Below are 17,108 nucleotides of genomic sequence, written 5' to 3'. Positions count from 1 at the left end.
TTGTTGCAGTCTTTGAAAAGAAACTGTTTTGAGAACTGAACTCTAATCATAACGCAACCAGTAACTGTTCACCGATATCAACAGCTGATCAATGCAAAGCGCTAGAGGTCTTACCGACTTCTTAGACTTCTGTACATAAACAATTTTGCTATGGTTACTGTCAATGCACTTTTGCAAGAATATTTAGATACATGTACATTGCACTGCACTGAGGTACAAGATCGAAAATGCACCATACCCCTTTTGTTTTGAATCAACTTTTCTAAATTATTTTCGATGTATGGGATTGAGTTAAATTCATGAATATTGCAGAGCATCTTAACAAAAAGCTTTCAATTTCACTTGTTTACATTATTCATTCGTAAATAATTTTAATAATAATAATTAATCCAGATATTTGACTACAATAGACAAAAAACCAAAACCAAGTAAAAATCTTGAGATGCCAAGACTCAACTGCACGGCATTATACTTACATGTCATTCAAAAGGAGGTCACTTGAGATTTGTCATATTCATTCTAGAAAAACTTATTTTAATTAGTGCATATATGTACTTTAATTTGTTTGATACAAGGCAAAATTTAGAAAATGGAGAGAGAGAGAGAGAAATTCAATACATTTCCACATTTCACAATAGATGTAAACTTCTCTTTATTTTTGAGTAGTTTGAAGATGTACTTTATTTTTCAAAATAATATTCTGACTAAGTGTATCGTAAAATGTATTTTTGAAACATCATTTTGTTTACCTTTACTTGTAAAAAAAAATTTTTTTTTTTATAAATGATATAGTTATTTTCAATAACATGCAACAAAATATTGAGGCAAAACTTCCGCAGAAGCCCTCTGTATATACCTCACCTGGGTGCCAGGAGCTCCCTGGATCGGTATTTTTATTATAATATTTAATTTACAAAATAATATACATTAAATGAAAAAAAAAAATTACATGTACGTATACATATCATTGCTGACATTTCATTTCTATACATATGCTTATATATCATTGTATAATATTTTGTTATAAATAAAATAAGTATCATAGTTGGAATATCTATACTTAATTTATATACTTCTCAAAATACATACACAAAGAAAATCATATTTGGTCAGCTAACTTTTTTAAAAGATGGTAATTTAATTGAACACTTTTTGCATCCTTTGCTACTAAATAATACTGATATAATGATGATTTTAAAAAAGATAACATTGCATGTGCATTTACATTTTCATTTTGTAATCTACATTTCATTTTATACTTGTATATTTTGTAACCTACAATTGATATGACATTATTAAAAAAATTTGTTGCTTTGTTAAACTCATTAAAAAATCCTACAACAATATTTTTCCAGGATATATTTAATTTCAATATTTTTGATATTTTTTCCCATAATCTTTTTGAATCCGAACATTCTAAAATTAAATGTTCAATATATTCTACTTGTCCACAACTTGTACAATTTTTTCCCACCTCTTTATTCCATTTACTTACATTATAATTACAGTTTAGCTGGTTATGTAAAAGTTTAAAATTGAATTCTGCTATCTGTTTATCAAATACATTTAATATCTTAGCTGTATAAATATTTTTCCATTGACCATTTTTTATATTGAATTCTTTTGACCACTTCGTTTCCATTATTGGCTTTTGCTTCTTTTTAGAAAGTAGAATTTTATAATAAAATCCTGATTTTTCAAATTCTGGGTTTCTACTTTTTCCTTGAAAATAAAAATAGGGTTTTTGTATATTAGTGTTTTTTACATTACAGTAATCTATATTTAGCTTTTTAATTGCTTTTTTCATTATTAGATATTCACATAAGTAATTACTTTTTGATTCAATGATCTCTTTTACATCCGTAATATCTTTCATACCTTCTGTTGTAAACAGATCTTTTACGTATAGAACACCACTTCTTGCCCAGTTTTTTTAGATATAGTGGTTTATTGTCGTGTTTAATGAAACTGTTTAACCATAAGTTTTCTGTAATTTTATTACGCGGTGATAACGATTTACATTCGTTAAAACTACAGAAAATATTCTTGTAAAGAATCTGGGGGGATAAGACGAGCCATGTGCCCATGCCCATTTTTCGGCTATGCAAGAACATTTATTGGAAAAAATTTCTCAATTGTTCAAATTTACTTGAGCATTTTAATGTTTACCGTAGTTTTCAAAATGATATTTATATTCTAAACAAGCTAAACAGTTGACTTTCATTTACTGTCACAAATGTCTAACATGGGTAAGGACTTCTATTAATTAATCTGCATATTGAGTGTTTACACTTATTGTGGAGATATTATAAAAATGTTAACATCGTATATAATGATAATGGTGATCTAGAAGCGCTTTTATTTAAAATAAATAAAACGGGAATAAAAGTATTCAAATATCTATTATAATTTTTATCCGGCATTTTAAATAATTTACTGTAAATAAGTTCATTATTACATATATATATTTTATTTTCAGTGAAAAATATGTTATTCCTATAGACATTTTTTATAAAGTAAAACAAAATTAAAACTAAAAAATTCAAAAAAAAAAAAAAAAAAAAAAAAAATCAGAGCATGACTCGAACACTTTCCTCAATAAACGTCCCTTTAAAGAGCTCATCGCTAACCACTAGACCACGGAGTCACACTAACATTTCCATTTAAATAGCATACAGTTCTCTATATTTAGCAAGCGTTTTTGGACTTAGAATTTTTTAAGACCATGGTGAAAATTTAAGTAAGTTAACTTAATTTTTTATGTAGAGTGGGTCTTCATACCAAATTTTTGCAAGTGTAAAAAGCAACATCTTTCCATTGCCTTTCATTAATCGTTCTCAAAAAAATGGTACGATGACCCACTCTATTTAAAAAATGTAGTTATATCATCGAATTTATGTCAGTTTCTGTGAAAATTGAGCGTGATGTCATTTTGTTGTGTTAATCAGAATCATTTTCGCTGTTACAGTATTCAGGTTTTGTCAAATTTATATGCAAATGGTAATAGGCATTACATTAATTCAACAAAAAGTGAAATTTTTGTAAAATGAATTTATTGATTTTTTATCGATCGTTATGTAGGCATATGGCTCGGCTTATCCCCCCAGTTTCTTTCGAGAATTTGTTTAAAACGTTGAAATCATTCGGATTTATAATATTACTACGTAACAGATATTCAAAGTTTATTCCATAACTTTTTAATGCGTTATCTAAAAAAATTCTAAGCGTAGAGTTCTCATTGTATAGCCTTTTGATCCATCCGGCTTTTACGCTTTTAAGTTTGCATTCGATATCTGTTAAACCAAGACCACCCTCATTTATTGGCCTTATAAGTGCATTGCGTTTAATTCTCTCTCTCTTATTCCATGACAAATTGTAAATAATTTTATTTATACTTTTAATGTATTCGACATCTGGATTTTCGAGAACTATAAACACATATAATAATTTAGACACTATGAGTGAATTAATAACTGTACGTACATTTTCCGAAAAAAGTTAAGCTTCTTGTTCTCCATGAATCTAATATTTTTTCAAATTCTTTAAACTTATGCAACCAATTTTTTTCATTATTAGATATTTTGTCGTGTCCTAAGGAAATTCCGAGTGATTTAATAGGTTTATTTGTCATTTTAATTCCTTCTATATCCTCTCGTGTGTTTTTAAGGGGTCCCAAGAGAATACCCTCTGTTTTTTCTAAATTTAACTTAGTACCAGACATTTTCCCAAAAGATTGTATAACTTTAATAGACGCTTTTAAGGATTCAGTATTTTTCATTGGCAAAGTGCAATCATCTGCATGCAAAAAGAAAGAGCAATGCTGAGACGGGACATCCTTGCCTAATGCCTCTTGACATTGTACATTTTCTAGTTAACCAGTTATTATTTTTAACATGAAAATAAGGTCTTGTGTATAAGATTTTTTTCCATCTTAGGAAATTTTCTCCAAAATTGAATTTTTTAAGAGTTTGAAACAAGAAGTTCCATTCAACTGAATCAAAAGCTTTTTGGAAATCGGCAAACAATAGTATTCCTTCTTCATTATTTTCTTCACAATAATCGTATATATCTAGTATTAACCTTGCATTTTCACCAATAAATCTTCCTTTGATATATCCAGTTTGATTTTTATTAATGAGTTTGTCTATAATCATTTGTAGTCTCTTTGCAAATACGAAGGCTATTATTTTATAGTCGCAATTTGTTAAACTAATAGGACGATAGTTATCAAGATTTATTAAGCTCCCTTTTTGTGTATGAGTGATAGAACAGAAGATCTCTGCGTAAATGATAATTCGCCTACCTCGAAGGATCTCAATAGGCTTTCATATAAATAAACTTTTACATATTTCCAAAACATCTTATAAAATTCCACGGGAATTCCGTCTAATCCCGGTGATTTATTCAATTTCATATTATATACAGCTTCTGCACATTCTTCAATTTCAGGAATTTTATCGCAATTTTCTCTATCTTCATCAGATATGTAATTAGTAAGTTCCGTTTCTTGCAAATATTGATTAATATCGTTTACTGATATATTGCTAGACGAATATAGTTTTTCATAGTAGGAACTTAGTGCGTTTAAAATGTCTTGAGTTTCATAAACACAGTTATCTCCCACTGATAATTTATTTATGACATTATGTGATTGGTGTTTATTTTCTAATCTTAAGAAATAAGAGGTGTTTTTTTCTTCATCGTCAATCCAACGAGCTTTGGCTCTCACCCTGGCCCCTTTTGATTTATATGCATATAACTTATCTAGTTCTTTTTCCAAATTTCTTTTATATATCATATTTATATCATCAGACTTAGACATTTCAATTTCTTCAATTTCTTTTTCTATCCGTTTAATTCTATTTTTTACGCTTTTGTTTTTCGATTTAGAATATTCAATGCATAGCTCTTTTATTTGATATTTGATCATTTCCCATCTTATTTGTGGATCTGTTTGGTTGCTAATATTTTCAGGTAGATCTTCAAAGAAGTTTTTGATAATGTTACAAAATTCCACGTCTTGTAAAATCGACGTATTTATTTTCCAGTAACCATTACCTCTATTATTTTTCGATATAGTACAGTAAAAAATAAATGATCTATGGTCGCTCATTCTAGTATTTGAAACATCTGGAGGTTTTCTAAGTAATATCTTTTCAACCGGATAACATAAATTCTCCGAAGTGAATATGTAATCAATTCTACTTTTAGGTTTATTACTTGAATCGCACCATGTATTTCCTTCTTTTTCAGGATTAATTTTTTCCCATATATCTATCAGCCGAAATTTAAACTTTAAATCATTAATCATTTTAGAACATTTGTTCTTTGCATTGTACAAGGAATTAAAATCCCCAACTAAAATTATGTTTTGTTCATTTAAACAATATTGAGAAACCCATGATGCAAGTTTTTTGAAAAATTTACATCTCTCATTTTCTGAATTTGGTGCATATATATTGACTAGAGTTATAACATTTTTTTCATACTCAATATTAATTAATATTCTACTTCCATCGTCTGATTTGTGTACATTATGTACAGTGATAGGTAAACTTTCATGAAATAAAAAAGATACCCCTCTACTATGAGATGAATTAGAAAAACAATGGTAGCTTGAACCATGCCATCTAGCATTGTAAATATTTTCTTTGTCAGTTACATAATGAGTTTCTTGTAGAAAAACAATTTTGCAATTAATATCATTAAGCCAATCAAGTTTGCCTCTTAGAATAGTCATTAAGCCCGCGAGCATTTATATAACGACAAAAACTTTAAAACTGACATATACAGAAAAGTTCAGTTTGTTCATTCATTTTAACTTATTAATTACCGTTTCTCTGTTGATCTTTTTTTCCTGCTTTTTCTAAGGTTTTCGGCGGCCCAAGCAATTATCTCCCCCATCATGTTTTTTCCTGGCCAGGCCGTTGGTGATGTTTTGATTGTAAAAATTATTAAAATGCATTAACAGAAAATGTCAGAATTGATTAATTTTTCACGAAGAATAAAGTACCTTATCTCTGCTGTTATGAAGGGATTATAAGATATTTTTGGTAGTCTTTAAACAGTATTTGTTCTCGTCATCTCGTCACTGAGCCTTTGCATTAATATTACTTTATTCCAATTATCGTTGTACTTACGTCATTCAAAGGGAGGTCATTTGAGTACATCTAGAGTTATCTTATGCAAATTTCACAAGAATAAAGCTAAGCATTTGAGAGATAGGTATAAATTCGAGATTTCTAGAGGGTGTTAGTGGGATAGTAAATACTAGCTAAGGTTTATTTACAAGCAGAACTCATCTGATTGTTTCAGGCAATGAAGGCACGTATATGTTTCTGCATATACATACGTGTACATGTACATGCATAGTACTGCAAATATAACCTGTTCATTAAATGGGCTTCATCAAATAAGTCCTACCTATTTTAAGTTTCACATATTTTTTAGATTATTTTTACGTAAACCTCAGTTATTTTAATCTTGAGATATTTTCCTTTCTTCACACTAATGTATTATCTGTATAAATCGCAATTTTTCTAGGATCAAAATAGATTAAAGAAAACTTATTCTTTACAATGTTTGACAATGCGTTTTTGTAGGAATTAAAATATAGAAATTGCAAGGGTGTAAAAGAAAAATTCCACATGCTCAATGCAGAAAAAATCAAGTTCACTTCTTTACATCATTCATGCGCAAATAAATTTAAATCCAGATATTTAATTACATTAGACACAAACCAAATCCAAGTAAAAAGCTTGAGATGTCAAGACTCAACTGCACGGCATTATTCCTAATCTTCGGCTCCTCTCGCTCCTGTCCTTGCGTGCACGTTTCGACCTGTGGCTACTGCTCTCTGGGCAGTGGCCGCTAACCGCGAGTGTGCACCGGACCAGGATGCGTGGGATGTGCCCCATGGTCAGTGGCGAATCGGTCGGCCGTCCACCCGACCCGTCTTCATTCAAAAGGAGATCATTTGAGATTTGTCATGTTCATTCTAGGAAAAAATAATTTAGTTTGTGCACATATATACTTTTATTTGTTTGGTACAAAGCAAAAATTTAGAAAATGGAGAGAGAGAGATTCAATACATTTCCACATTTCACAATAGATGTAAACTTCCCTTTTATTTTTGAGTAGTTTAAAGATCTCATTTATTTTTCAAAATAACATTTTGATTAAGTGTAAAGTAAAATGTATTTTTAAAACATCATTTCGTTTACCTTTACTGACAATGTACTATATTTGTAAAAATTAAATTGCATTAACAGAAAATCTCAGAATTGATTATTTTTTTTCACGAAGAATAAAGTGACTTATCTCTTCTGTTGTGAAGGGTTTAATATAAGGTATTTTTTGTAGTCTTTGAACAGTATCTCGTCACTTAGTCCTTGCATTAATATTAGCTTTATTCCAATGATCGTTGTGCTTATGTCGTTTAAAGGGAGAGATAATAAATACTAAGGTTATTTGCAAATAGAACTCTTCTGCTTGTTTCAGCCAATGAAGGCATTTGTTGCATGGTTCTGCTTTTCCATTTAATTGCCCATGGTATAACACTGATTTCTGCACGAGTCATTTTGAATGGAAGGTGAAAATTATTTAATCATGCTAAATTCAAATGTTAGAAAAGTGGGGACGAGTCAAAGGAAAGGTCAAGGTAAAAAAAATGTTGATAAAAGTTGAAATCTCTCCCCTGTATGTATCGGCACATGAAGTTTGATAAAATATCTTGATTCGTTTCTTTGAAATTTGGAAGAGAGGGCAATGTTTGCAGAGACTCAGAGGGTAAGACTTGTCATCTTTGGCAACAGGGAAAAGAATGATAAATATTGTTTCGTAATTTGTTACTGTTTTAACAATTTTCTTATAACTGTTGAATATTCTGAATGATTTTTTAAACTCATTTTATTTTTGTACGTCTTTGAGGAAAATCTCATGAAATTTGCATTGAAATTCTTACCTAAAAATCCATGGTAAACCCAGACTCTTGCCAGTGAGGCTAAATCAGAACCCAATAGTGGTATCTTTGAAACATAAGTTTTGTCAGTTATACTTCGCTATTCATTGGGATGTCTTACATAAGGGATTTTGAGATAATATTGGTGACAGAATGTCAATCTTATAATGTAAAATAAGGGAACTCCACTCAGTGTTATATTACTCTGCAATAGATTTCTTATTTAAAAAAGAATTCATTCCATTTATCTGTCTGCTACACATTACACATGATATGATACAATATTTTTAAGCAATGGGCAATGTACATTTGTATAGGGGTCAATTTTGTGAATCTTTTAATGCATAGTTTTTCAAGGACTGAGTATTTTAAAATTTATCTTGTTGTTCTTATTTCACTGTCATTACAAAAAAAAAAAGACTTTAAAATTTAAAAATACATATATGTAAAACTAATGTCTAAAATCACAGCTTTCTGTGAGTAACACAATATTTTTTTTTTCAAATGAGCACCTGTCAATTTGCTGAGATAATTAGATAAATAAGATTTATCACAATAGGTAATAGCCTAATAGGTGTTTTTCAGAACAGTCAAAAATAATATCCCCAAATTTTTCTTAGACAATATATTGAGATTTTATTGATAAGAATTAAGGGGAAAACATTTACCAGTGTAGCACTGCAAAGATGTCCACATCTAAATGCATTTAGATTTACAGAGTGTGTCCTCATGTGTATTGTACAATGTAGGTTGATTTGGAAGGGGGGTCATGTTTAGAACACAATATGGGGTTTACAATTTAAATAGAAATTTATAGACTACCTAGAAAAGGGGAACGCTAATTTGACAAATTTATGTTTAATTGTGCAGTCATCAATACATACATAATGTAACACTCTAAACCTGGTTTAGGGCAACAGAGGGGGGTGGGGGGGGTGTAATTTACTTGGTGTGAGAGACAGGGGGCTGAGAGACTCAGAGAAAGCAATTTGACTAAGGTAAGCATTGTGAACCATAGGTGTCCATTAATATTATAAAAAAAATATTATGTCAGTCTCAATTTTAAAAGATATCGAAATTTAGAGGATGGGAGATGATACAATTCATTACTGGAGAGTAGATCGCATATTTGTCTTGATTTTATCTGCAAAATGTTTCATTAACTCTTTGTTTTGCAATATTGTACATGACAATCTTGGGTTTGTTTTTCAAATTATAGTCAAAGTTTTAAAATTCTAGCATTACTAAGTATATGATTGAATATTCACTATCCTTGTATTGTTCAAGCATATAATTACGTTGATTTTTTTCTCTACTTGGTGAAATCGTAATTTGGAAAACATGGACAAAATAAAGTCAAAAATGTTTTTTATTCAGTAAATCCCCCTTAATTACACTTACCCTTAAGGATTTTGTACCTATTGAAATGGAGCTAGGATGTAATGGAATTTGAAAATGTAAAATGGTTTGACAAAATATAGGTACTAAAACAAGCTCATTCAATTCACATTGATTTTATGATGTTTAACTTTCATTGCGATTCATCGTTGATAATAACAAATCTGGTCGTTAAAATAAGTTACGTGTGTCAGACTTATCAATACTTGAAATACCACATTTGTTTATAATTCATTCATTCAAAAAAATTAATTTTGATGTTGCACAATTTTCATTGCCTGGAAGCAAAGACTCGAAGAATTTGTTATAACAACACACTATTAAACAGCTGTTAAATACATGTAATATATATTTTTTTTTACTTTAGTTCACATATTACACTCAACTCTCCTTTTTATTGTGTTTATATACTTTTAAAAATAAATTTAATATACAGTTGTATTATCACTTTGCCTGTCGTTTTAAGTTTCTTCATTTCAGACCATTATGTGCCTCCATATAAAAAGGAGTGGTCTGGAAAAATTCTGTGCTAAAAATAGATTACAAGCTGCTGTTTAGGAACTACTTTCATGGTTCTTTACACTCATTCTAAAGACAACAGTGCCTTGTTTGGAACTGGAAATTACCATTTAACAGTGCAAAATTTAGACATTTTCTCAACAAATGGTTGTAGAGAGAACATTAATGCACACTTCGCATATATTTTTTTTTTATTTTTTAAGGCTCTGCTGATGTGTGTAGCTGCGCTGTTCTACAGTCAGTACAGAGCATATCAAAAGCATTTTCTGCAAAAGTGTAAATCATTTACACAAAACATGCAGTTATGCATATTTATTGTTTCTTTATCTTAAGGGCATGAAATTTGATCAAATTATAGAGTACTTTAGTCAATTGAAGAAATGTTTACTTCTTGTTCTCATTGCACCTTAGGTGGCCGTAATAATAACCTTCCGCTGGGTATGATTGCTAAATCGTTGTTATGTTGTTTATACTATACAAACAGAAAGAACTGCCTCTGGGCGCTAGTTTCTCCATCTTATCGAGCAAGAATGGTCGGAATATACACTATATACATGTACGCCAAAAACAGATAAAACAGAGAATTTCAATTAAACTTTATTTCATCTTAATTGAGAGCAATGGACGATCCCTTTCAATAAGAGAGCAATGGACGATCCCTTTCAATAAGAGAGGACCTTTGTCGTACAAGAACACAATGGGCCACACTAAATAATCCACATTTGGGGCTGGAGCATTGCGAGAAATCATAACGTCCGGATAAAATGGCGAACCTGGCTTCATTTTGAAAGTCACTGATAATGGTCTGTCCTGGATGGTGGAAATCCACGCACACTTAAGACAAAGTTTGATGAAAGGATGAACTTCGACTGCCTTTAAATGAGCCTTCAGATGAGGTTTTTCCGTTAAGAAAAACATCTGAAACAATATACATGTACATGTACTAATATTAAGATATGCAGTTAACAGACAGAAAAATATCTATATATACATATGTATCTATAGAAAACCAGAAAGAGTTTTTTGTATTTCTGTCTGGATATTTAAAACAAAAAAAAAACAACTTTATCCCTGATTAATCTCTAATACATGTTTTTTTTAAATTGAGGCTCCCTAAGGGTTCAGGTCCTAGAGATGGATTAATTTGGTCATATTTGAAAAGAATCCAAAAATCCATTGTATCTTTGAAAATCTTACATCCTGATAGAAACAAACCACAATTCCGTAATGTAGATAAAGTGCAATTTTCGGCGCAAGATTTTCTGCGCACTTTGGGAATGTATTTCGCCACTTTTCAGCATTGGTCAATCAACTACCTTTCATCCCCTAATTCTAGACATATTCTAGAACCAACCTGTATATTTTTTCCACCTCTTAACCCTTTCTAGTAGTCTATACAGACCGATAAACTCGTTTGTTGTAAATTTCACAGTAAGCGAGTTTATCGGTCTAGAAAGGTTTCGGAGATGGAAAAAATATACAAGTTGGTTAAAGAATATGTCTAGAATTAGGAAATGAAAGGTAGTTGATTGACCAATGCTGGACAGTGGCTAAATACATTCCCAAAGTGCGCTGAAAATCTTGCGCCGAAAATTGCACCACATTTACATTATGGGATCTGTAGCGTTATGGTCAAAGACTAAAATATAAAACCACAACGCTACAGTTCTGCAGCTACATTGTTGGTCCAATATAATGTATCCGCGTTAATAGCCCTTTTTTATTAAACATTATTATATTTAACTAACAAACACAGGCACGTGGGGTGTGGAGCCCCCTCCTCTATTCCCATTTTCCCCCCATTTTTTTTTATCTGGAACAACATTTTTTTTTCCTTTTTGTGTATACTATTATGCATTACATGTTATCGATAATGTAACCCTTTCGTCTCTTTGGGCCGTTTTTAAATATCTCGCCCAGTTCCATTGACATCTTGTTTTTATACATATTCATAGACCAGCATTAACCAAAGACATTGTATAAGTAATTGTTCACTCTATAATTAATTAAAAGTAAACTTAACTTTGGACTACAAATACCTGTTCAATTATTGGAGCTATCTGAGGGTTCACTGATCTCCTGAGTCTAGAGAGTTCTAACGATACTTGTTGGTCAATTTGTTCCGTAGACTTTGGTATACGAATCTGTTCAACAATATATATATATATATATATATATATAATCCGGACTTCTTGGTTAGGGAACCCAGTTAAGCATTTATATATCGGTCTGGGACCCCGATGGATTAAGCAGACTTTTTCCGGTCTCCCTAATATTTTAACTGATCATTAAGGCAGTGTGCTTTGAGGTAAGATGACTGATGTCCTGAAATAAGACTCTTTCGTAATTATTTTTTTCAATGCAATTATAATTTCTGCATTTTTTATTCGCATAGCGAGAAATAATTAAATTATTTATAACCCGGCATATATTTTCATAGGAATATATATATCTATTAAGTCGCCCAGAGAAAATGTGTAATATTAAACAAAGTCCGCTATATATGAATAGTTTTAATTAATATCCCATTTAGTTTAATCATTTCCTATATTTTCTTACCTTTCATTCATTCGTGAGTTCAGTATTTAAAATTTCGAAAATTCGTGGTCTACAAATGACTCATGTTTGTCTGGCAATAAGTTGCCTGGTTTCCAGTCGACCTGGAGAACCAGAAAAGAAGACGATGGCAGACGCCTCGAAGTGCTTTGGATCCTTTTTCGTAAGTATAAATCTGTTACTTACTATCATTTGCAGCTGTTTTTTTTTATGTTTTATACGTCTTTTGCATATTATTTTCCCCTTTTTTATACGACGCGCTTGCATAGCGTCAATATTGACTAACTGCGAACGTCGAGGAAATTCTGAAGACACATTTTTAAATTCTTTTCATTCATAATGATACATCTTTTTAAAAATCATCAAATATTTATTTTAATTAATTATTAAGTTTGTGGATGCTCATGGTTTGACGTTCGAAACATGGATATGATTGACGCATTATTTAAAGAAACTGATAGTAAGCGCGGGGGGGGGGGGGGGGGTTCTTGTGTACGAGAATCTGGGACTTGTGTTTTGAGATACAATAACAAACGATTCTACAAAAATTAATGCAACACAAGCCTTCCTTTTATGACACTCTTTAATTTTTGAACAATGAGTAAAATTTGGTTTAAGATTTGAACAAGACTTACAATGTCATATATTGTCAAAGACTACTTCTACAATTACATGTTCAAGAATTTAAGGTATTGCAGAGGTTTTTACTCTATTCTGCAGTTTTCAATGATGTAAACAGTTTCTGTCTATAATTTTAGATATTATAAGTTAAGATATGTTATTTTGTTGTAACAATAATTTGGCTATTAATACATGTAATTTTCTAAGGTACTACATTTGATAATTTTTAGGTATAAATGATTTTTTAATATTATGTCATAATCTGTTTTATCAGCATATATCATAATTATATAAATAACAACTCAAATATGAATCTGAGTCTTCAAGGTCTTTAAGTGTATAATTCACTGCCTAAAAAGCATTAAAATAAAATTTGTAATGTTCCCCAGAAGCATAATTTTAGGAGGTAAATCTATTATTCGTATTTTGAAACCAAAATCCTGGATGAATATGAAATTTCTATTACCGTAAAAAATTGTTCTTAAAACAGTTTCTATTTCCCTCTTCCCCCTCATGTGTGCCAAAATTAAGTAAAGGTGAAATAATCATTATTTTTTTTTGTTAGAAATTGCTTTTATTATACATAGAATATACATAACACAACTCACAAAACTGATTTAAAAAGGACGCAAATCCTGGAAGCTTAAAGGGGCTTTTGTCCTTTACCCACTGGGGCCACAAGGTCGCCCTCACTGGCTCAGACCCCATTATTAGCCTGTTGAACCCCCTTTGAAAAAATCCTGGGTCTACCAAAGATAATTTTGAAGTCTTTATCTGAAATGATAAAATGTATTTATTAGCAAAAGAAAAAGGATATAAAATGGGGGTAGTGTACCACAACTGGCCAATTTAAAAAAAAAAATCAATAAAATTCTAAATAGAAGATTTAAATGTCAAAAAAGCTTCAAGATAAGTATACATACATATAATTTGTTGTATGATACATGTACTTACATGTATGATAACTCTGCTAATTGGTGTATAAATAAAATTGGGTTTACTTGTACTTACTTCTTACTTATATGCCTCTTTGGGGCACACTGTACCAATTAGTATGTTATGAAGTACTTTTATTAGTATTTTTACTTACTACATGTACTTACTTATCACAGGCACTTGTTTCAGTAATAATTTTTCTAACCCATAGTATAGTAATAACGTAATATTATTATACTATGGGTTATTTTTTTTTTATCGAATCAAGTGTCTGTGTTACTTATACCTTTTGGGAGGGGGGGGGGGCATATGCCACCCACAAGATTTTTCCAGGACTCAATCCTGTGCAATTCTTAAATTAAAATCATTAATAAATGAATATACATTTTGGTGGGTTCTGGTGCATCCTTGAAGTCATTTTTCACATATAAAATAAAGAAAATCTGGCAGTGTTACTTTAAACAAATGAATTATGATTTACTCTGTTTCAAAAATGATATTTTTGAGTGTTTCTTCAAAGGGGGGGGGGGGGGCGCTTGCGTCCAACATTCCCCACCATTACCACTTCTCTGTTCCTATGGCCCTCTATTCTACTGTACTGCTACCCTAAGAGGGGATAATAGTCTGCTCTTAGGATAGTCAGGTTCAACTGAATTCCAGCAACACAAAGTTAAACAATTTGAAAGATAAATATTTGATGTGAAATTTTATTTACAAGGAATAAATGAGAAACATGTACTTCCAGTTGTACTCAAAATAATGGGGAAAATGTGATTTATATGATTAATGAAAATTTGAAGGAGTTTAAAATTTTATTAAAAATTACTTAGAAGATATGGATTTTAGAAAAATCCGTTGAATTTAGATCGGGTTCGAAATTCTTAATGTTCTCAATATGGCGCCTAAATGCAAAGATTTGGGTAAGTTACAGTTACTAGGAATTCATTGCTGTCATAATTTGTACCGAAGTCAATATGGAGTGGTCAGAAACGGGAAGATGGGCTAAGTTGCCAAGAACAGTGGACGTAAAAACTCACACAAGACAATCGAAACAAACAAGTATGGTTAAAATAATGTCCGTCGAACTCGGTAACATCAGGGGTAGACAAATAGAATTTGTCAGTACTTGCCCTTGGACAGGTTACCATAGTAAAATTACTTGTCGTACCAAAAAATATGCTTGTCCCACCTTTTCCTTAAATAACACAAAAATAAAATATTATCATTAACATTTAGGACCAACCTTGACCCAAAATCACAAATCTCCCATGGGGAAATTAAGGGGAAATTTCTAATTCTAGGGAGACTTCCTCGCGTCTGCGCTGTGCAATGATTATTAAACTTAAAATTTTAAATACATGTACATGTCAATGTATATACATAAACATATACTTATATATTTCTCTGTACTTTTTAAATGAAAATAATACACATGTATCTACATTATTGTGTTATGAAAAACACTCCTGAATGTCAATTAAGGGTTCAACTTCATGACTGTGTGTGTTCGCCAGTCAACACCTCCAATTTAATAACAGCCACATTTGTTTGTATCGTGTATTCACGGCATGAATTCTACATTGTGACAAAAGAAAGGTCCAAAACCCTCTTCAACTTTTTTGACATGACATTGATACCTGCCGTGTGCTACTTCTCATGCATATTTTATCAAAACATGAATGGGCAATTCTAGAAGAGTTCCTACTGAGTGTTCGATGTAGCGGTCAACTGCATCGAAAACAGATGTTCTGCTGTGATTCATTATATTTTAACAGTGGTAAAACAAAACAACATTTGAGTATATGATTTTTTGTTTACTGGAAAAACACTTGTCCATGGGCAGGTACCAGTTATCAAATAACTTGCCCGCCAAACAAAATTGGTTGTCCCGGGCATCGGGCAATGCTATTTGTCAAGCCCTGAACATGTATACATGTAACAGGAATGATGCTAAAAAAAATTTAAAAGGCATATTGCTCCATAAACTGATTAAATGAATATAAAATAAGTCAATGAATACCTTGCAAATGAAGAAAAACTCGAATTCATTTAGAAAAAAATGTTAGATATGATATTTTCTCTAATCTGCTAAGGCCAAACAAAAAAATATGTGTGGTTCCGGTTACACCTCCAAAAAAATTAGGGTAGGTAGGTAGGGATTTTTTTTTTTTTTTTTTTTTTTTTAAACAAAATGATTTTCTTAATTGTTCTATTGTAAATAATACTTATCACTACTTTGCAAATGACATTTAGATGTGGTGTGATAATATACTAGTCAATATTGGTAGGGGACACCTACTTGCTAGCTTGCTTTGGATTTAACACTAATAAACACTTGCACTATGTTGTGCAAGGGGGCCGTCATTGCTGAAACTAAAACTTAAACCGGAGCCATTGATGGAAATTGGGGAAAATTCTGGTAAAAATTTGAAAATTGCCAAAAAAAAGTTTAGGGTTGGGGGTATAAAATAGGGATGGTCGGGTTACCGGAACCACACATAATTTTTTATTTGGCCTAACAGGGACCTATTTACTAACAGTATATAGGTCCCTGCTGCTAATTACAACCAAATTTTGCTATTTTTTCCAAATAGAAAAGCCCAGGCTCTTGATTTAAAGACCTAGAAAAACCCCTGTATGTTAACAGTATCACTGTTGGGTGAGCGCAGATGGTGGATTATTGGATACATATTCAGTTTTAACTTTAACCCCTTTGAAATATGTTTTGGGATGTGTAAAAATGCTGTGTTCTGATTGGGCAAAAAAATATTTACGTGTATATGATGTATATTTATGGCAACTTTCAGTTATCGTTCTTGACTTCCATATTTGGAAATCGTCCAGACCTGATAATGTACCAAATAAATAATAAATATGTCGTCAGTAGTCAAGTAAAGAGGTGATATTTTTTTTTATTAGCTAAATTATGTAACAATGTCATTAAAGTAGACCAATACTCGCACTACGTCACTAACGAATAGTAAAACCGGAACCACACTTCTTATTTCCGAGATGTGATTTTTTAACTATATTGGTTTGACTTTTACTTGGCGTTTTAAATATCCGGTAACAATTTTGTTCAGAGTCGGTCGCGTCAACAAACTTACAAACATTGCTT

General features: G+C 31.2%; 1 protein-coding gene and 1 long non-coding RNA gene across 3 annotated transcripts in view; both read right to left on the bottom strand.

Annotated features, from left to right (window-relative positions):
• The window catches only part of LOC133192086 (uncharacterized), a 427,629-nt gene that overhangs the window by 142,829 nt on the left and 267,692 nt on the right, over positions 1 to 17,108 (bottom strand). The gene's annotated exons all lie outside the window — the stretch shown is intronic.
• The window catches only part of LOC133192354 (uncharacterized), a 34,830-nt gene continuing 28,196 nt past the window's right edge, over positions 10,475 to 17,108 (bottom strand). The window contains exons 8-9 of the mRNA XM_061328369.1: positions 11,917 to 12,021; positions 10,475 to 10,795 (exon numbers count right to left, since the gene is read on the bottom strand). Coding sequence (XP_061184353.1) covers positions 10,475 to 10,795; positions 11,917 to 12,021 — 426 coding nt within the window. The remainder of the gene's footprint in view (positions 10,796 to 11,916; positions 12,022 to 17,108) is intronic.

The sequence above is a fragment of the Saccostrea echinata genome, unplaced genomic scaffold (assembly GCF_033153115.1).
Source record: "Saccostrea echinata isolate AGI-Se365-2 ecotype Australia unplaced genomic scaffold, CSIRO_AGI_Sech_v1 ptg000025l, whole genome shotgun sequence".
NCBI lineage: Eukaryota > Metazoa > Mollusca > Bivalvia > Ostreida > Ostreidae > Saccostrea > Saccostrea echinata.
Note: the sequence above shows the minus strand (reverse complement) of the source record. Positions and strands in the feature narration are given on the sequence as shown.